The sequence below is a fragment of the Melanotaenia boesemani genome, chromosome 4 (assembly GCF_017639745.1).
Source record: "Melanotaenia boesemani isolate fMelBoe1 chromosome 4, fMelBoe1.pri, whole genome shotgun sequence".
In the NCBI taxonomy this organism is placed as follows: domain Eukaryota; kingdom Metazoa; phylum Chordata; class Actinopteri; order Atheriniformes; family Melanotaeniidae; genus Melanotaenia; species Melanotaenia boesemani.
The window spans coordinates 39,403,370-39,424,608 of record NC_055685.1 but is presented as its reverse complement, the minus strand read 5'-3'; the positions used below and the strand labels follow the sequence as shown (position 1 = coordinate 39,424,608).

The window sequence follows — 21,239 nt, the reverse complement described above, 5'->3', positions numbered from 1 at the left end:
GTTAACAAACATGGAGGTTTTCTGATGACTTCATCCTATCTCAGAGGTTTCATCCGAGTTTGGTTCGACTCTCGGCTCAGAAAGGAGCTGGAGTCTCTGTGCGACGGGGCTGAGGGAGGTTTTACCCCAACCACAGCAGGAGATTGGAAGCTCCTCCTGTGAAATATAGTGCAACACTTTCCCTTAAAAAAACTGGACTTTCAGACAATAAATCAGGTTTTATGTTTGTAGTTCTGAAATATTTGTTGGTCTCATATTTGTGAGATCCAGAGGAAAATATAACAGATGATCTTACATGGAAAGTCAGGATGAGGAGGATCTTTAGGATTAATTAGTGGTGGTGTTTAATAGAGCCTTTTCTTAACTTCTGCATGCATCCCTCGTGCATGAACATCACTGCCTCCAGCGGCTGCTAGGTGAACTAGGGATGCCTCGTCCTTACTGAGGAATTTAGAGCGATGCTGGACAGGTGGTGTGTATCTGACGGATCAAATCATCGTCACCAGCAAGCAGCCTGGATTCCTGCGGTCAGCCCTGGTACCAGGTCTGCAGAGCAGGTGTCCCCTGATGACACCAAAGACCTGGACTGTTGTTCATCTGTGGATGTGAAGAGGAAGTGGAGAGACAGCGGCCGAGTGGGAGGCAGCACGAGTCCATCACCGTGAAACTGTCCAGGTCTGCACTGCTGTCCAGCATCACTTATTCAACAAATTTCCTCCACAGCTGAATGAATTAGCATCAGTAGCTAAGTTTACATGAACAAATATGTCTATTCCAGCGGCTCCCAACCGTTACTCCTCGGGGACCCCCGCCCACCCCGTGCTGAAACCATGTTTGCTTTTATGGTTTAAAAGTGAGATTCTCACCATGAATATGTATTCTGGCCGAGTCCTGTCCTTCCATACGGTTAAATTAAGTTCATTAAATAACCATAGAGCCTTACTTTTTCTATTAAAATAAGGACAATGTGTGGACGTTAACCACAACGTCTCTGAATGTTCAAAGCTGCAGGGACCCCTTTAGGGGGTCCTGGACCCAAGGTTGGGTACCGCTGGTCCATTCAGCTGAAATCAGTCCGCTTCCAGCCGACATGTGTACACGGATCAGGGGTCTCATTTATAACCGTTGCGTACGCACAAAATGGGGCCTGAAACTGGCGTACGCCTCTTTTCACGCAAAGGTTGTGATTTATAAAAAACAAACTTGAGGTGAAAATGTGCGGTCTTTCACGGCAGCTCTGACCCATGCATACGCTGGTTTTGGAGGCTGGGGGAATTGGCGACACAGATGGAGAGGTGGGGAATTAACAACACACTGCATCCAGAGTCCTCTTGTGGCAGCGTGGGGTCCTGTCACCATGTCTCCAATTAATTTTGCGCTCTGGCTGTATGACCGCAGATGTGATTTCGGCTCACTGGTCAGCGTGCATGACTTCAACCCGGCAAGAGTTCATAACCCGTCTCCGCTGTCTATGCGTCCTGCTACACTCTTCCACATCCAATTTCCCTATATTGCAGGAGAACAGGCCGACATTAAAAGGCAATTTGCAGCAATGTCCGGTTTTCCTAATGTAATCGGCGCAATTGACTGCACTCATATTGCTATAAGGGCCCCATATGTCGATGAATTCATGTATGTCAATAGGAAGCATGTGCATACTATCAATGTTCAAGTCATATGTCAATCCAACATGATGTTGACAAATGTAGTTGCACGATGGCCTGGCTCTACACGTGACTCTTACATCCTAGCGCAAAGCAGTGTAGGGAAGAGACTGCAGGCAGGCGCTGTACGTGATGGCTGGCTTCTTGGTAAGACAATAACTTTATATTGACAACCAGCTTAGCCAGATGCAGACCACTGATGCACTGTTTCATTGAAATGCAGGGGACAGTGGCTACCCCCTCCGGCGCTGGCTCCTGACCCCCTTCCCAAACCCCCAGAGCGCAGAGGAGACCCTGTTCAATACCGCTCACTCCCGTGCGCGCTCAACTGTAGAGCGCGCCATCGGCCTTTTAAAATGCCGGTGGCGGTGTCTGGATGCGTCAGGGGGTAGATTATTGTACCATCCCCAAAAGGTGCGCAGGATCGTGAGGGCGTGTGGCGTGCTGCACAACCTGGCACTGAGGCACGGCATCCAACTACCTCCTGGCCTCCCCCCTCCTCGGAATGCCGACCCTCACCCACAGCCCCCTCCCAGACACAGGGAGTTCCAACACGGGGCACGGCTCCGTGAGGAGGTCATGCAGCGATTAAGCAGACAATAAGGTTCACTTTTTCACAAGCTCTTTTAATGTGTTTGAAATGTCGAACATAATGTCACACAAATTATGCAGTGTTGTTCTGATTTCCTTCAGTTCATTGATGGTTTCTTTTTGATCTCGCCATGGTCCGCTCTGTCCCGCTCACAGAGTTAACTGAGGTAACTATGTGTTGCCACTCACGACACTTACTCTTATTTGTCACGCCACTACTGTGGCTACCAAACAAAATAATTTTTCGACTCTCCACCTCACTCACTAATGCATCGATTTCTGCCTCTGTGAAGTTGCGTTTTTTGGTTCGCTTCCCTGCGGTTGCCGTTGTTCATGGATCACAACATGGATCAGCTGGCTCATTTTAATACACGCTGAGGTACTTTGCATTGACCATTTATGGTGGAAAGTGGGTGTGTAGTGGGCGGAACATGAGCCAAATTCACCTGCGCAAACTTCAAGGATGAGTGTGATTTATAAAGGGGAAATTGCTTGCACCTGTGCGTACGCACGGTTTTATAATTCAGAATATTTTATGGCGTACGCCAACTTCCGTTTTTGGGCGTAAGTACACTTTTAGTAAGAATCCTACGCACAGTTTTATAAATGAGACCCCAGGTGTGTTTACATGATGGTAACGTGAGAATGTGTCACTGAGTGCTGGAGACACGGACGACGGACCTCTGAAATCCAGCTCTGTCCAGTAAGCTCGGCTGGTTTAGCTTCAAAGTCGCAACCAGAGTCGCTTTAGACGCTTCTTAAACAGATCAGAATCAATATTATCAGCACAATAACGGTATCAGCCGATATCGGCCGTTACCGATGTAATTAACAGATTACATAACAGGCGCTGGGAGAACATGCGACACGCAGGCGCACGTGGCGTATGCGTTGGTGAAAACAGGCCACACGGAGTTTAGGCTCTATGATCAGAGAGAAGAAAGCGAGCTGCTTCATGAACCGGAGCAACATCAGCACGCCGCTTCACTCACCGCCATCGGCTTCTTTGCGGCGTTAGCTGCCGGCTCCTGAGCCTTCTTCTTCTTCTCCTTCTTTTTCTCCTTGTCGCCGTGCGTACCCTTCATCTTGCTGATGACCTCGGAGTCGGTCTTGGCGTACTGTATCCTCTGGAAGACAACAGGACAGCGGTGAGATAGAGCTGGAAGGATGAGCAGGAGCAGCAGCATGCTCGGCCTACCATGGGCTTGTTGTAGAAGGGGAAACCCTGCAGCTGCCTCAGCGCGTTGGTGGCGGCGGCCAGCTCCTTGAAGATGACGAAGGCCTGCCCCCTCATCCTCTCCGTCTTCATGGCCACGATGTCGAGCACCTGTCCGAACTGAGAGAAGAGCGCGTAGAGCGAACGCTTCAGCTCTGCAGGACGAAGACGATGGAGATTAATGTGACACGGGTCGTAGACCAGTACGGAATCACAGGAGGGACAAAAAAGTCAAAGATGCTCAATAACAGGAAATAAAGAAATAACTGGGCAAAAATAAAGACGTCAAGAGATTAAATATGCGTGAACCTGAAGTTCTAGTATTCTACCTCTACTCGTCAATAAATACTGAAACTGTCAACAGACTCAGGAAATGAAGCAGATTTTCCTCGAGCCACTAACTCAAACTCAGCTGTCCTCCCCAAATCAATCAATTCACACCTCATTTCTAGTATTGATCGTTTATCAGAACTCACCTTCTTTCTTGACTTTATCGTTAATGTTGTTGATATAAATTGTGTGGTTTGGTCGGATATCCATGATGGAGTCTGAGGAAACAAGACAACATTAGTTTGTTCGTCACCAGCACCTCAGAGCAGGAAGAAGATGAACAACAAAAACTGAAGTCTGCAGGTAAACATCGGGTAAACATCAGGTAAACAGCGTGTAAACATCAGGTAAACAGCAGGTAAACAGCGTGTAAACAGCAGGTAAACAGCGTGTAAACAGCAGGTAAACAGCAGGTAAACAGCGTGTAAACAGCAGGTAAACAGCGTGTAAACAGCAGGTAAACAGCAGGTAAACAGCGTGTAAACAGCAGGTAAACAGCGTGTAAACAGTAGGTAAACAGCGTGTAAACAGCAGGTAAACAGCGTGTAAACAGCAGGTAAACAGCGTGTAAACAGCAGGTAAACATCGGGTAAACATCAGGTAAACAGCGTGTAAACATCAGGTAAACAGCAGGTAAACAGCGTGTAAACAGCAGGTAAACAGCGTGTAAACAGCAGGTAAACAGCAGGTAAACAGCGTGTAAACAGCAGGTAAACAGCGTGTAAACAGCAGGTAAACAGCGTGTAAACAGCAGGTAAACAGCGTGTAAACAGTAGGTAAACAGCGTGTAAACAGCAGGTAAACAGCGTGTAAACAGTAGGTAAACAGCGTGTAAACAGTAGGTAAACAGCGTGTAAACAGCAGGTAAACAGCGTGTAAACAGTAGGTAAACAGCGTGTAAACAGCAGGTAAACAGCAGGTAAACAGCGTGTAAACAGTAGGTAAACAGCGTGTAAACAGTAGGTAAACAGCGTGTAAACAGCAGGTAAACAGCGTGTAAACAGCAGGTAAACAGCGTGTAAACAGCAGGTAAACAGCGTGTAAACAGTAGGTAAACAGCGTGTAAACAGCAGGTAAACAGCGTGTAAACAGTAGGTAAACAGCGTGTAAACAGCAGGTAAACAGCGTGTAAACAGCAGGTAAACAGCGTGTAAACAGTAGGTAAACAGCGTGTAAACAGCAGGTAAACAGCAGGTAAACAGCGTGTAAACAGCAGGTAAACAGCGTGTAAACAGCAGGTAAACAGCGTGTAAACAGCAGAGGGGTATTGCACGAAACCAGAATAAAGAAATCCAGGATAATTAAACAAGCCCAGCTTGACCTAGCTTGCGCGGCCTATCCTGGCTTAATTGGTTGCACGTTTGCTGAGCCAGGATGAGAAGGTGTGGCTAGGTTAAGCCAGGTGAAGATAGTTGGGATAAGTGCGTGTGCACGGCATACTGAAGCAGACCTCGCGATCGCTCACAGAATCACCGATGGGGAAATGGATAAAAGCTGCGCGTCCTACGTCACGGCCGCTGAACAACAGCTCCTGACGGAGTTCTCTGATGAAGTTAAGGATATTATAAGGAAAAAAGGCAATACCAATGCCATAAGTAAAGAACGCGAGAGAGCCTGGCAGACAATAGCCGACCGGCTCAATGCGTAAGTAGTCAAAAACTGTACAATTAATAAACAGTGCTCCACTGGAACTGTCATAATTAGGCTACAATTAAAGGATTACTTTTCAAATCCACTAACTGTTGTATACTTTAAGAGTGACAAGCAGGTGCATGTTACTCAGGAAATGTAGAGCAAACAATTATCCACAATGTGTCATTTAATCTATTTTCCTCATGTAACGTTTTTATCTATTTTATCTTTCTGTCCTTCATAAAGGACAAACCTGTCTGGCCATAAAAGGACCTGCAGCAAGTAAAAATTAAATATAAGAACATTTTGCAGGCTGGTAAGTGACTCCAAAGTAGAAAACCGTGAACAAATGAGGTGAATAGATGAGGTGTCTGCTGACATGTTCAATGTCTGTATGATTGTAGCAGTTAAAAAAAGGCCTATAAACTGGCAGAGGGGGCGTCCCACCAAGCCAGGATGTGACTCCAGCAGAGGAACTGGCCTCCATTTAAATAAAGGGAGGCCAGTGATGGAGGGGATCCAGGGAGGGACAATAACTGACTCTGTCCCAGCCACAGAAACTGTCCGCTTCATACAAGGTACACAAAGTACTGCAATTCTACTGCACATGGAACACAATCAAATATAATATAGTGTCTGACTTTGGATAACCTTGCAGTGTCTGGGAACACAATTACACTTTTGGAGCCACCAGAAGATGATCCGGTTAGTACAGTGTCTCCAAATCACAGGCTTGGTATGTTCTGTGAAATCTTAATCCGAGTCCTCTCGCTGCATGTATACGGCAGGGGGAAGGCACATCTGCAGCTGCAGAATGCACGTCTGCAGATGAGGAGACTGTGTCATGGAGTCCAGAAGGCTTGAGGCATGTCAGTTTTATGGGATTGGCCTGCTTATTTATTCCATGAAGGATATGAAGTCAGTGATGTGGTGCTAATAGAAAATGTGTAGCAGGACCCGGATGCTGCACAGTCTCCTAAGCGGCCTGGTAACATTGTGAGTATTGGCTAAAGTAAATCTACGTTATGCACAAATCCTGCTGTGCTAACTGACATTTCCTTTACAGACCTCACAAACTGTCAGAACGCTTTATTCAGGGCACCTGGAGAGAGAGAGAGAGCTGGCAGATGTTAAAATCAGACTCAAAAAGAGAAAGCTCCAAGGAATGGAGCTGGATCTAGAGATTAAACGCCGGACACTCAGAAAACTGCTGGAAATCCAGTAACCGAAAATCTGTATCTCTCAATGACATAGTCATCTCCAAAGGCCAGGGGATGTGACCTATGGGGCGCCAAGTGTAAAAATTCAGTATAAAAGTTGTAGCTGACACATTTTCATTATTTATCTCACTTTTCTCACATTTAGCACATTTTTCCTACATTTAACATAACTTTTAACCACATGTATAATGGTCAAATAGAACATCTAAATCTAAATTTTAAATCTAAATCTAAATGTTATATGTTATATCTAAATGTTTAAATCACCCCATAGTGAGCTGTCCCTGAAGACTCGTTCACGTCTGAATGCTCTTCTGAGGATGCGGGCTTCCTCGTCCAGCACATCCTCCGAAAAAGGGAAAGCCATTATGAAGAGGGAACAGGTGAAGGGGAGTTGGACCTGAATATTCTACATTGCCCTCGTCACGGATTTCTTTGAATACACCTTTGTAACCTAATCCGCTGTGTTTTGTAATCTCAATTAATGCAATAAAACACATATTTATAAAACCTCTGACAGCAATTTGACGAGCAGTCTTCATTAGCATAGCAGTATAACACTTGGCCTGATGAAATCATGCACTTATGACCAAGTTGATATTGTGTGATGAAATCGTGATCCTGTATTTAAATAAAATGACTAAAAAAAAATTAATTATATGCACTACACTAGCACTACACGACAGCACCTGGGTCCAACTGGACTCAAAAGCGGTCTGACTAACACTTAATTATGACGTCCCATCTTGTTTGAATTCATGCTTGTGTTGTTCTTACTCTCAAATGTAAGTCGCTTTGGATAAAAGCGTCTGCTAAATGACTGTAGAATAGAATAGAATAATAATACTACAACTGGAATCCATATAAAAAGGCTGTTGCGATTACGAACAGATTTGGATTAAATGTACAGTGACTGTATATGTACTATTTTAATACTGGATGATTAAAATGACGCGCCATACTTAGGAAGACCATGGACATGCTGTAAAACACATTAATTCCTCATAGAATTGACGTTGGACATGCAGGTGACTCGCTAGGATTAATCTTAGCCTGAGCAGTTAGCCTGGTCTGGAGCAGGCTAACTGCAGCGGATAAATCACCACAGTAACTTGGCCGGGTTTAGTTTGAGCTGCTTTCATGCAACCGACTTAAATTCAGCCAGGATAACCAACATATCCCGGCTTAATCCCTTATCTTGGTTTCGTGCAATACCCCTCAGGTAAACAGCGTGTAAACAGTAGGTAAACAGCGTGTAAACAGCAGGTAAACAGCGTGTAAACAGCAGGTAAACAGCAGGTAAACAGCGTGTAAACATCAGGTAAACAGCGTGTAAACAGCAGGTAAACAGTAGGTAAACAGCGTGTAAACAGCAGGTAAACAGCGTGTAAACAGTAGGTAAACAGCGTGTAAACAGCAGGTAAACAGTAGGTAAACAGCGTGTAAACAGCAGGTAAACAGCGTGTAAACAGTAGGTAAACAGCGTGTAAACAGCAGGTAAACAGCGTGTAAACAGCAGGTAAACAGCGTGTAAACAGCAGGTAAACAGCGTGTAAACAGCAGGTAAACAGCGTGTAAACAGCAGGTAAACAGCGTGTAAACAGCAGGTAAACAGCGTGTAAACAGCAGGTAAACAGCATGTAAACAGCGTGTAAACAGCGTGTAAACAGCAGGTAAACAGCGTGTAAACAGCAGGTAAACAGCGTGTAAACAGCAGACTTCTGGGTTTTAAGTTATTTAAATTTGAAGCACCTTTCTTTTGCTCTTTGTTTTCTGTCTGTCAAACTGGTCTTTGCTAGTTTTCCACATGTGAAACTAAAGAAATGGAACCAATGATGCGTCTTGGAGAGAAAGGGCCTAAAGTGAGTTGCTTCAGTTTTACGGAGGAACAGGTGATCAGGTTTTGGGGGTGATCTGGATCACATCTGGGTCTTTAGCAGGTAAAAACAGAAGGTTACTAACGCAGCATCACTGGTTTTCCACCATCGATCCTCAAAGTTTCCTTGGATTTTCGTAGAGTTTCCTTTAAACATGCTGGAACGTTGTGCTGTGGTTGGCTGCCATTAACACAGCGGCTTCACAGCGTGGCGGTGGACAGACATCAGGACGTCCGTTCAGTCCTACGGACACCAGCTTCACCTCAGATCTGATTCTAATCGATCATTTTTTATTAAAACCGGTGGAGAAAACTTCAACACGGACGCTGGTCTGATGCGGGTCTGGTTTCACCGGGAAGCTGTTCGTGGCCATGCTCCTGATGAGGTGGCAGATGGTCTCCTGAGGGATCTCCTCCCAGACCTGGACTAAAGCATCCGCCAGCTCCTGGACAGTCTGTGGTCAACATGGCGTTGGTGGATGGAGACATGATGTCCCAGATGTGCTCAACTGGATTCAGGTCTGGGGAACGGGCGGCCAGTCCATAGCATCAATGCTTCGTCTGGCAGGAACTGCTGACACACTCCAGCCACATGAGGTCCAGCATTGTCTTGCATTAGGAGGAACCCAGGACCAACCACACCAGCATGTGGTCTCACAAGGGGTCTGACCCACTGCTAAACCGGTCATGCTGGAGGACGTTGCAGGCAGCAGAACGTTCTCCACGGCGTCTCCAGACTCTGTCTCGTCTGTCTCATGTGCTCAGTGTGAACCTGCTTCCATCTGTGAAGAACGCAGGGCGCCAGTGGTGAAGTTACCAATCTTGGTGTTTTCTCTGGTAAAAGCCAAACGTCCTGCACCGTGTTGGTCTGTAAACACAACCCCCACCTGTGGATGTCGGACCCTCATACCTCCCTCATGGAGTCTGTTTCTGACTGTTTGAGCTACACATGCACATTTGTGTCCTGCTGGAGGTCATGTTGCAGGACTCTGGCACTGCTCCTCCTGGTCCTCCTTGTACAAAGGTGGAGGTAGCGTCCTGCTGCTGGGTTGTTGCCTCCTACGGCCTCCTCCACGTCTCCTGGTAGCGCCTCCATGCTCTGGACACAACGCTGACAGACACAGCAAACCTTCTGGCCACAGCTCGCATTGATGAGCCATCCTGCATGAGCTGCACTACCTGAGCCACTTGTGTGGGTTGTAGACTCCGTCTCATGCTCTCAGTGTTGTTTCTAAGTGGACAGTTTGATTTCACACACGTGTGACTGACTTGGAGGTACACCGTGTTGTGTAAGTGTTCCTTTATTTTGTTGAGCTGTGTGTTACCACGGTCTTGGGGGCGCAATCAACTCCAGTCCTGATCTACACCAAACAAAATGCTGTAATAATTCAAATTATTTTAACCCTTTAAATGCCAATTTGATTACACCATTTAAATGGAATGGGAATGGAAAATAAATAAACACGTTATTTTCCATTCATTTGGAGCTAACAATGATTGAGGAAAAATATTTACTTTGATCTTCAAATAAAATCCACAGCACCCCTAACATACATTTCATGGAAAAGAGCTTTTTTTTAAGTCAAAATATTATTTAAATGGTTACACTAATTTGCATAAATTTGGTCGTTTTGTTCAGGATTGACGTTGACAGTGATTTTAGCTAAACAAGTGAAAAAAAGAGAAATCTTTAAAGTTTTATAGCGGTTTTTTGGGGAGGAATTGTTATGCACTACTAATCAGACAGGGTAGAAAATGTGTCTAACAGAAAATGAAAACGTTAAAGTTCCCATGAATTCCGTGTGAGATGGGAAATAAGGAGTTCAGACTTTAAGAGGGATGACTGACGACCACCAGAATGTGTGACTTTGTGTTTATTATAAATAAAAATAAAGAAACACAGACCGCAAATGCAGTCGTCAACGTAATAAACGAACCGGTACAACAGAGGCATTATGGATGTTCTGACATCAGCTGGTGAGTAAGCTCCGCCCCCTGACAGCAGTGTGTAAATGTGTGTTTGCTTTGGGACATCAGATTGAAAAAGTTCAACATTTACCATTGTGTGATGTGTACACTATAGTAACTTTTTGTATGTAGTGTTTTTTTTTCTATTGATTGCTATCAGAAATGGTGACCAGGTCACCCCTCTTACAGGTTTACCTGCGGACCCTCACGTAAACAGGATCACAGAGGTCACCTTTTCTAAAAGCTATGAGAATGTGTAACTGTACTGTACCTGCGTTATAATGAACTCAGACTTAAATACAAATGTTGTGAAGACTTCGGTCGTCTTTTAAGACGTACACGCTGAGAAATTTACACTGTCGCCCCCTGTGGTCACAGATTCGGATGGGTCACACACTTCGGCGTAACACCATATTGCAGTTGAAATGCTCCAAGTTAAAACCAGAACATGAGATTAAGCAGAATAAGAAAGTTCGGCTTCCTTCCCAGCATGCTTAACTTAAGTTTGGTTAAAGGTTTTCAGTCTGACTTCATGTTAGCGGTCGTTAGCTTCACGTTATCAGTCTCTCATTCATAATGTTAGCTCTGCGGCTAACAGCTCTCAGGTTGTTAGTTCTTCACAGAAGACTTCGTGAACCACAGGGGCTTAAACACTCAACCAGAACTCGCCCAACTCACCGGAAAAACTACAGATGGCCAGAGGTGTTTCAAGCAAAGATAAAAAATGCAAAACTAACCTGTTCTGTTCTCGCACTGCTCATAAGTGAACGACAGGAAACACACTGCTGCCGCCGGCTGCTTCTTTATGGTAATCTGCTCTCTGTCGCCACCAGCAGGCCCGGAGGAGAACTACACGCTGCATTAGTGTTTCATTCACAATCTTTAAAAGTGACAGTAAGGTCTGGTATGGATGCTCCTCATCCTCCACCGCTGCCCATCAGAGTTTACTGGGACATAAGACACAAACAGCCGCTCCTGAAGACGTGAGGACAGACTGTGGACATGTCCTTTCCAAGTGGACTGGGGAGGAACAACATCTGGACTGGTCAGAGACCATCAACGCCATCCACAAGAAAGGACAGAGCCGTCTGTACTTTCTAAGGAGGCTGAGGTCCTTCAACATCTGCAAGAAACTGCTGCTGATGTTCTACCAGACTGTGGTGGCCAGTGTCCTTTTCTATGCTGTGGTGTGCTGGGGAGGCAGCATAAAGAAAAGGGACGCAGCACGGCTGGACAGAGTGATCCGAAGGGCAGGATCTGTGGTGGGCACAGAGCTGGACTCTTTGGTCTCAGTGGCAGAAAAGAGGACCTTGGACAAGATCCTGACCATCCTGGACTCCTCCTCTCACCCTCTGCACAGAACTCTGAGCAGGCAGAGGAGTGTGTTCAGCGCCAGACTACTGTCCCTGACCTGCTCCACCAACAGACTCAGAAACTCTTTCGTACCCCGGGCCATCCGGCTGTACAACATCTCGCTGAGGGCGCAGGGGTCACAACCACAACCATAGTCCGAATAGTTTTTATGGACATGTGCCTTTTTCTCATTTGGAAGCACATTTGCTCTTATCCCATTCTGTTAACACTGTCTCAGCAGTTTTTTCACATCCTGCACTTTTTCACTCATGCACCTTGTTTGGCTACCACCGTCAACATATGTACATACTTGATCACCTGTACAGTATATATGTACATAGACCATAATAATGGTCCTCTTTATCTACCGTTGCCTCTATTTAATTTTAAATGAGTCTAGTTATGCTTAAGTACTAACCCCTAATGTCAAGTACTAACCTTTAATGTATGTATATGCTACTGGATGCTTGAATTTCCCTCGGGATCAATAAAGTATCTATCTATCTATCTATCTATCTATCTATCTATCTATCTATCTATCTATCTATCTATCTATCTATCTATCTATCTATCTATCTATCTATCTATCTATCTATCTATCTATCTGATGACTGTCATTCTTCTGCCGAGTTCTTTTGGTTCATTTGATCAACTGGCTCCATTTAATTGATCAGTTTTTGGTCACATGCTCTTTAGACTGCAATGTTTTAAAGATGAGTTTAGATCCAGAGTCCCGATCCAGAGTCCTGATCCAAACCCCTGATCCAGAGTCCTGATCCAGAGCCCTGATCCCGAGTCCTGATCCAGGTGACAGCAGTAGTGGAATGGGTTGGGGGGCTCTGTCCTATGAAAGTAGTTTCCTTGGGAATGACCATTTTAAGTATAATATTTCTTGATGTTGTGCCTCGTAAATAATTTAATTAAAAATGGTATTATTATTATTATTATTATTATTACTACCATTATTTGTGTTTTTACCCCTTTGTTTAAATATCTTTTAATGAAAACTGGTAAACTGACTTGTTGTGAAGTGGACATGAAAACATTTATTTAATTTTTTTCGTGCTGATTTATCTGCAGTAGTTGGTCCAGTTTGGTCCCTTCGGGGCTTCCATACCCTGTTATGTTTTGTCAGCTGATACCGCTCCTCCTTCCACTCCAGCTAACAGGCTGAAAAGCTAACAGACTCAGCGGCTGCCGAACTAGGACCATGGATGTGAACCGGTTCGTGGCGGGACAACGACGCTGAGTCACCAGGCCCGCGCCGGCCACCCCCTCTCCTGTCCCGCTACCAGTGTAGTTTGTTCTCCTGGTCCGCAGTCAGCCGGTTACCTGCCTGACTTTTGCCCTCCTCACCGGCTGTGACTCCTGCTATCCTGTTAGCATCAGAGCTAATTAGTTTGTATAAAGCAGCGGCGCGGACGGAGGCTAGCTAACCGGACCGGACCGCAGCGGGATGTGCCATGGCGTCGGTTCGGGTGGCTGTGCGGGTCAGGCCCATGAACAGGCGGTGAGTTGCGGACAGCCACGCGCTGTGTTTGGTGCAGGTGGCAGGTGTTGCGAACACTGGGACAGATGTGGGTCAGCTGCAGTGATCACCAGGGCCCAGATTTAATCTGGATGAAAGCTGTCTGGATTTGGGAATATCATATTTTTTTCACGACAGAGGATCCCGTAATCCACCTTACCTTTATCCTGGTTGTTCAAAGCAGCATTGGACTGGATCACCCTGATCCAGAATCACTGTTTTCGGGCCAGTTGTTCAAACCTAATCTGGTCGGGTTTCGGATTGGATCAAATCTTGAAAATGGGTTGTTTTAAAGGGAAAGGATTCTGAAATCGGATTGAATTATGTAATCCAATCCTAGTTGTGATCTGGGTAAAGACTTCAGTTTGTGTTGTTGAAAACTTTTTTGGATTTGGATAACTTTGATCCAAGAAAACAGGATTACCCTGATCCCAGCAGGGGGCTGATTACAAGCCGGATTTCAGGAGGAAAATGTGGTAAAAGCTCCACTTTGATCAGTGTTCATGCTTCTATTACCTGTCGCGCCGCTTGTTTAACCTTCCAGAGATAAAGTAAAGTAACATAGGCTACCTGTTAACCCGTCAGCACACGTGACGTGAGCTTGTCCCCATGAAATAAACCCACAAACAAGTTTCAAAAACAATCACAGATTAAAAATATTTCCCTTCATTTATCGCTGAAGTTGCATCCCTCTCCACCCAGTCCGCCCCCATCTGGACAGAAGGCCCCAGGCTGGTCCGGCTGGTCCGGTTCCTCACCGCGGGGCTCCGGTGCATCTTAACGTCGTCACAGAGAGGGACATCCAGCCTTTTTATTTAAGACGTTTCCAAAATATCCACAAGGTAGTTGTTAATTAACTTGTTTTATATTTGTTGTGGCTCCGATGAGACGTCATAAAATCATAAACAGTTTATTTCTACAGCACATTTCATTACAGCACCGTTCAAAGTGCTTCACATAAACATTAACAGCATTACAGGTGGAGCATAAACAGCATTCAGAAGTAGTAGCAGCAACAAATAACAAGAATCACGATAAACTCATAAATGACATTAAAAAGATTAAAAGCAGATCAGGTCAAAGTCAGCAGCAGGTTTCATGTAAACAGAAATGTTTCATCTGGATTTAAAACGTCTGCGTTTCATCTGCAGCAGAACAGCTACATGCTCCACCTTTAGTCTGCACCCTGGTCTGGACCCTGGTCTGGACCTTAGTCTGCACCCTGTTCTGGACCTTAGTCTGCACCCTGTTCTGGACCCTGGTCTGAACCTTAGTCTGCACCCTGTTCTGGACTCTGGTCTGGACCCTGGTCTGGACCTTAGTCTGCACCCTGTTCTGGACTCTGGTCTGGACCCTGGTCTGGACCTTGGTCTGAACCTTAGTCTGCACCCTGGTCTGGACTCTGGTCTGGACCCTGGTCTGGACCTTAGTCTGGACCCTGGTCTGCACTCTGGTCTGGACCCCGGTCTGGATCTTGGTCTGGCTCTGGTCTGGACTAGTTGACCAGAGTCTCTGGATCTAAGAGCCCTGCTGGGTTTATATTCTCTGAACGGATCACAGATGGATTCTGGGCCTAAACGATCAGAAGGGTTTAAAATCTATGATGTGTCTCTGGACCTTGTCCTAACCTATGGTGTGTCCACTGGTGTGTCTCTGGACCTGGTCCTAACCTATGGCCTGTCCACTGGTGTTTCTCTGGACCTGGTCCTAACTTATGGCCCGTCCACTGGTGTGTCTCTGGACCGGGTCCTAACCTATGGCCTGTCCACTGGTGTGTCTCTGGACCTGGTCCTAACCTATGGCCTGTCCACTGGTGTGTCTCTGGACCTGGTCCTAACCTATGGTCTGTCCACTGGTGTGTCTCTGGACCTGGTCCTAACCTATGGCCTGTCCACTGGTGTGTCTCTGGACCTGGTCCTAACCTATGGCCTGTCCACTGGTGTGTCTCTGGACCTGGTCCTAACCTATGGTCTGTCCACTGGTGTGTCTCTGGACCGGGTCCTAACCTATGGCCTAACCTATTTTATTAGACAGACTGGGGAGCCTCTCAGGTACTGTTCTTAGATGGTTTTACTCCTATCTCACGGATCAACAATTTTTTCTAAGTATGGATACATGCGCTTCAGGAGTTCGTAAAATAAAATGGTGGGTTCCCCAAGGATGGATTTTAGGCCCAGTATTTTTAAATCTGTGGGTTGTTGCCGGGGACGAAGTGGTACAGGCTGGAGCGGCGCTGTGTCCTGCTGATTTCTCTTTACTTGACAAAGGCAACAGTAATCATAACATCCTTAACTTAAAGCTTTTAATAAGTTTAATTAGTGTAATATATAGTGCTAAAGCTTTAAATAACATTATTTATGTCATATTGTGACATTTCTATAGGTTGCACCGCCTGACTTACTGGTTGCACCGCCTGACTTACTGGTTGCACCACCTGACTTACTGGTTGCACCGCCTGACTTACTGGTTGCACCGCCTGACTTACTGGTTGCACCGCCTGACTTACTGGTTGCACCGCCTGACTTACTGGTTGCACCGCCTGACTTACTGGTTGCACCGCCTGACTTACTGGTTGCACCACCTGACTTTTGCAACTAATTTCAAAATAATCAGGCTTCTGCTTGGACTCGTACATCAGCTTAAGCATTTGCTCGCATGCTCCTAGTTTTTCCTTGGTTGTACCACCTGACACTGATAGCGTAACAGTCTACTATGAGTTGGAGCTATTTTATCAATATTTTATATAGATTTACAAACCTCTTCATTCAACCATAAAGGCTGTTGGTGTCGTTTGGCTGAGGCAACATCCTGTTTGCTGTTCCTTCCTCTTTATCAGAATAAAATTCCTGTTTTTATGGTTGTGCCACCAGGACATTTTAGGTCATTCAAATTGTTGGACACAAGTTGATCTCAGAATCTTTAGAACTATTAGTATTTATAAATGTTAGCTTGTTTGAAAGACTATAAACATAAAATTGTGCCATAATGTTTTATTTTGAAGTTATAATCATAAATATAGCATTTTTAAAAGTTTCCTTAGTCTCTTCATTGGCTCAGATGGTTGCACCGTCTGACACTTTGGGACTTTTGAGATGTCAGAACATAAAAAACTATATATTATTGCAATATGCTGAAAATGTATTAAAACTCAGTGGTTTTCATAGAATAAAGTGATGCATCTAATGCATCACAAGTCAGGGAGTCCTTTTTGACTCTGAGCTGGATTTTATTCCACACATCAGACAGGATTTTACCATCTTAAGAACATCACCAGAGCCGCCCATTTCTCTGGGAAGGATCCGTTCTTCCGTCGGACCCTTTGAGGTCCGGGTCCTGGGGAGGGTCTGTCCCTCCATCAGACCAGTTTCCACTGATTTTCAGTCCAGTTCTTGTGAAATGTGACCTACCTCAGCCTTTCCTCCCTGTTTCCTTACTTAAGAACGGCTTCTTGACAGCCACGTTTCCGTGGAGACCATTTCTGATGAGGGTTCGGCCAACAGTAGATGGATCAACTGAAGGTCCAGATACATCTCTCAAGTCCTGGTTCAGGTCTTTGTCCTGCTGTGCACTGTGCTTTAGGCTGTTCAGAGGACTGGTTGGTGTCTGAATGTGTGACATGGTGTGGCATCATGAGGGGCCCATTCTTACCCAGGGGCTCCACAGGAAGTTAATCCGGCTCTCATCCTCCCTCATATATGAAAGAATAAGACTTGAATGAGAGTTGAGCCACATCTGGGTTCATTCTCATCAGTTTTCATATATTTATCAAAGGTCACTTTTATTTCACTTACTGGTTAGCTGTTGAGTTCCAGGCTTTATTGGGTATAAACAGAGAAGGTGACCTAGCAGACGTCTTCGTTGCCTGAAGATTCCAGATCACATTTACATGGACACGATTCACCTTCTCAGTCCTTACAAGTCTCATCCACCCAAAGTTTTGTCACCGTGGAAACAAGAGGAACAAGCTCAACATGGTTTTTACTACTGATGCTAACAAAAGTTAGCCTGGTGCTACAGCTGCTCTCCTTCTGCGTGTTCTCCTTTTTCTTTTGGTGGTTTTCCTTATCTTCTTACTTATTTGTTCTTGGTCTTCCTCAGAAACAGATGTGCTTTCTTCCTCTTCTCTTTATCTACTTCCCATTCTTTATTCTCTTCTTTCCTCCTTTCTTCATGGATTCCTGCAGTTTAGTTGTGTTTTATGTCGTGTTCTGTCTCTCTATATATCGAATCTTCTGCATCAGGATGAATTTTTAAACACCAGAATATAAACAGTTACTTACAGTTGGACGTTTTCATGATTTCAGTTCGTCAGTCGGACCGACAGCCCGTCTCTTTCTATCTCGTTCTGTCTTTTTGTCTCGTTCTGTCTTTCTGTCTCGTTCTGTCTCGTTTTGTCTTTCTGTCTAGTTCTGTCTCGTTCTGTTTCGTTCTGTCTCGTTCTGTCTTTCTGTCTCGTTCTGTCTCGTTCTGTCTCATTCTGTCTCTTTCTGTCTCTTTCTGTCTCGTTCTATCTCGTTCTGTCTTTCTGTCTCTTTCTGTCTCTTTCTGTCTCGTTCTGTCTCGTTCTGTCTTTCTGTCTCGTTCTGTCTTTCTGTCTCGTTCTGTCTCTTTCTGTCTTTCTGTCTCGTTCTGTCTTTCTGTCTCGTTCTGTCTCATTATGTCTCGTTCTATCTCGTTCTGGCTTTCTGTCTCTTTCTGTCTCGTTCTGTCGTTCTGTCTTTCTGTCTCTTTCTGTCTTTCTGTCTCGTTCTGTCTTTCTGTCTCGTTCTGTCTCGCTCTGTCTCTTTCTGTCTCGTTCTATCTCGTTCTGTCTTTCTGTCTCGTTCTGTCTTTCTGTCTCGTTCTGTCTCTTTCTGTCTCTTTCGGTCTTTCTGTCTCGTTCTGTCTCGTTCTGTCTTTCTGTCTCGTTCTGTCTCATTATGTCTCGTTCTATCTCGTTCTGTCTTTCTGTCTCGTTCTGTCTCTTTCTGTCTCTTTCTGTCTTTCTGTCTCGTTCTGTCTCGTTCTGTCTCGTTCTGTCTCGTTCTGTCTTTCTTTCTGTCTCGTTCTATCTCGTTCTATCTCGTTCTGTCTCGTTCTATCTCGTTCTGTCTTTCTGTCTCGTTCTGTCTCTTTCTGTCTCGTTCTGTCTCTTTCTGTCTCTTTCTGTCTCATTCTGTCTCGCTCTGTCTCTTTCTGTCTCGTTCTATCTCGTTCTGTCTTTCTGTCTCGTTCTGTCTCTTTCTGTCTCTTTCGGTCTTTCTGTCTCGTTCTGTGTCGTTCTGTCTTTCTGTCTCGTTCTGTGTCGTTCTGTCTCATTATGTCTCGTTCTGTCTCTTTCTGTCTCTTTCGGTCTTTCTGTCTCGTTCTGTCTCGTTCTGTCTTTCTGTCTCGTTCTGTCTCGTTCTGTCTCATTATGTCTCGTTCTATCTCGTTCTGTCTTTCTGTCTCGTTCTGTCTCTTTCTGTCTCTTTCTGTCTTTCTGTCTCGTTCTGTCTCATTATGTCTCGTTCTATCTCGTTCTGTCTTTCTGTCTCGTTCTGTCTCGTTCTATCTCGTTCTGTCTTTCTGTCTCGTTCTGTCTCTTTCTGTCTCGTTCTGTCTTTCTGTCTCGTTCTGTCTCATTCTATCTCGTTCTGTCTTTCTGTCTCGTTCTGTCTCTTTCTGTCTTTCTGTCTCGTTCTGTCTCGTTCTGTCTTTCTGTCTTTCTGTCTCGTTCTGTCTCATTATGTCTCGTTCTATCTCGTTCTGTCTTTCTGTCCCGTTCTGTCTTTCTGTCTCATTCTGTCTCGCTCTGTCTCTTTCTGTCTCGTTCTATCTCGTTCTGTCTTTCTGTCTCGTTCTGTCTCTTTCTGTCTTTCTGTCTCGTTCTGTCTCGTTCTGTCTTTCTGTCTTTCTGTCTCGTTCTGTCTCATTATGTCTCGTTCTATCTCGTTCTGTCTTTCTGTCTCGTTCTGTCTCTTTCTGTCTCTTTCTGTCATTCTGTCTCGTTCTATCTCGTTCTGTCTTTCTGTCTCGTTCTGTCACTTTCTGTCTTTCTGTCTCGTTCTGTCTCATTATGTCTCGTTCTGTCTCATTATGTCTCGTTCTATCTCGTTCTGTCTTTCTGTCTCGTTCTATCTCGTTCTGTCTTTCTGTCTCGTTCTGTCTCGTTCTGTCTCTTTCTGTCTCTTTCTGTCTCGTTCTGTCTTTCTGTCTCGTTCTGTCTCATTCTATCTCGTTCTGTCTTTCTGTCTCGTTCTATCTCGTTCTGTCTCGTTCTGTCTCGTTCTGTCTTTCTGTCTCGTTTTGTCTCGTTCTGTCTATTTCTGTCTCGTTCTGTCTCGTTCTGTCTCGTTCTGTCTTTCTGTCTCGTTCTGTCTTTCTGTCTCGTTCTGTCTCGTTCTGTCTTTCTGTCTCGTTCTGTCTTTCTGTCTCGTTCTGTCTTTCTCTCTCGTTCTGTCTCAGGTTTGAAGGGACTCAGATTTTCAGGCTAACTTGTTAAATTCAGAGTCCGCTTCCTGTCTCGTCTCATAAGTCAGAAACCAAGATGGCCGCTCTGAGAGGCGTGGTTAAAGTGTGTGATCTCTTCCAGGGAGAAGGACCTGACTGCCAAATGCATCATCAGGATGGAAGGAAGCAAGACCTCCATCACCAACCTGAAGGTAGGTTTCTTTCTTCCTCAGAGAAGCCGGCAGGTTGATTCCTGGATCCTCAGATCTTCTTGGTTTCTCTTTTCTCAGATTCCTGATGGCGTCACAGGAGATTCGATGAGGGAACGAACCAAAACCTTCATGTATGACTTCTCCTACGACTCGGCGGACTGCAAGAGCTCTACCTTCGTCTCACAGGAAAAGGTTAACGAGTTTTGAACGACTTAGTGTCATGACATAGGGTCCGGTCCGGTCCGGTCCGGTCTGGTCCGGTCCATTAACTTAGTTTGTTGGCGACTGGACTGAGAAGACCCGGCTGAACCTTCATCTTCTCCTTTCTCTTCAGGTTTTCAGAGATCTGGGCTCTGATGTGCTGAAGGCAGCTTTCGAAGGCTACAACGCCTGCGTCTTCGCCTACGGTCAGACCGGTTCCGGGAAGTCCCACACCATGATGGGAACTCCGGTAAGATGGTAGATGTAGAACTTCTGACCCGTCCAGTTGCTAAGGAGAAGCAAGGTTTCCAGGTTTCTATCCCGTCCAGGAGGCTTAAAATCCAGTCACTAAACTGGGATTAAAAGCTGCTACACACTGGTTTATACTGGGATTAAAAGCTGCTACAGACTGGTTTATACTGGGATTAAAAGCTGCTACAGACTGGTTTATACTGGGATTAAAAGCTGCTACAGACTGGTTTATACTGGGATTAAAAGCTGTTACAGACTGGTTTATACTGGGATTAAAAGCTGTTACAGACTGGTTTATACTGGGATTAAAAGCTGCTACACACTGGTTTATACTGGGATTAAAAGCTGCTACAGACTGGTTTATACTGGGATTAAAAGCTGCTACAGGCTGGTTTATACTGGGATTAAAAGCTGCTACAGACTGGTTTATACTGGGATTAAAAGCTGTTACACACTGGTTTATACTGGGATTAAAAGCTGCTACAGACTCGTTTATACTGGGATTAAAAGCTGCTACACACTGGTTTATACTGGGATTACAAGCTGCTACAGACTGGTTTATACTGGGATTAAAATCTGCTACAGACTGGTTTATACTGGGATTAAAAGCTGCTACAGACTGGTTTATACTGGGATTAAAAGCTGCTACAGACTGGTTTATACTGGGATTAAAAACTGCTACAGACTGGTTTATACTGGGATTAAAAGCTGCTACAGACTGGTTTATACTGGGATTAAAAGCTGTTACAGACTGGTTTATACTGGGATTAAAAGCTGTTACACAC

The 21,239-nt window shown here is 45.1% G+C and overlaps 2 protein-coding genes across 6 annotated transcripts in view; one reads left to right on the top strand and one right to left on the bottom strand.

Annotated features, from left to right (window-relative positions):
- Positions 1 to 13,562, bottom strand: part of snrpb2 (small nuclear ribonucleoprotein polypeptide B2) — a 15,802-nt gene extending 2,240 nt beyond the window's left edge. Inside the window, exons 1-4 of one of the 2 annotated variants that reach the window (XM_041982003.1) lie at positions 13,539 to 13,562; positions 3,948 to 4,019; positions 3,454 to 3,626; positions 3,248 to 3,382 (exon numbers count right to left, since the gene is read on the bottom strand). In XM_041982003.1, the coding sequence (XP_041837937.1) occupies positions 3,248 to 3,382; positions 3,454 to 3,626; positions 3,948 to 4,011 (372 nt within the window). In that variant the 5' untranslated portion in view covers positions 4,012 to 4,019; positions 13,539 to 13,562. Of the gene's footprint in view, positions 1 to 3,247; positions 3,383 to 3,453; positions 3,627 to 3,947; positions 4,020 to 11,234; positions 11,339 to 13,538 lie in introns of those variants that run through there. The other variant, XM_041982002.1, reaches the window with a different exon arrangement.
- The window catches only part of kif16ba (kinesin family member 16Ba), a 42,468-nt gene continuing 34,199 nt past the window's right edge, over positions 12,971 to 21,239 (top strand). For 2 of the 4 annotated variants that reach the window (XM_041981998.1, XM_041981999.1), the window contains exons 1-4: positions 12,972 to 13,360; positions 19,932 to 20,001; positions 20,080 to 20,193; positions 20,336 to 20,452. In XM_041981998.1, coding sequence (XP_041837932.1) covers positions 13,314 to 13,360; positions 19,932 to 20,001; positions 20,080 to 20,193; positions 20,336 to 20,452 — 348 coding nt within the window. In that variant the 5' untranslated portion in view covers positions 12,972 to 13,313. Of the gene's footprint in view, positions 13,361 to 19,931; positions 20,002 to 20,079; positions 20,194 to 20,335; positions 20,453 to 21,239 lie in introns of all 4 variants that reach the window. The other 2 variants (XM_041981997.1, XM_041982000.1) reach the window with 2 other exon arrangements.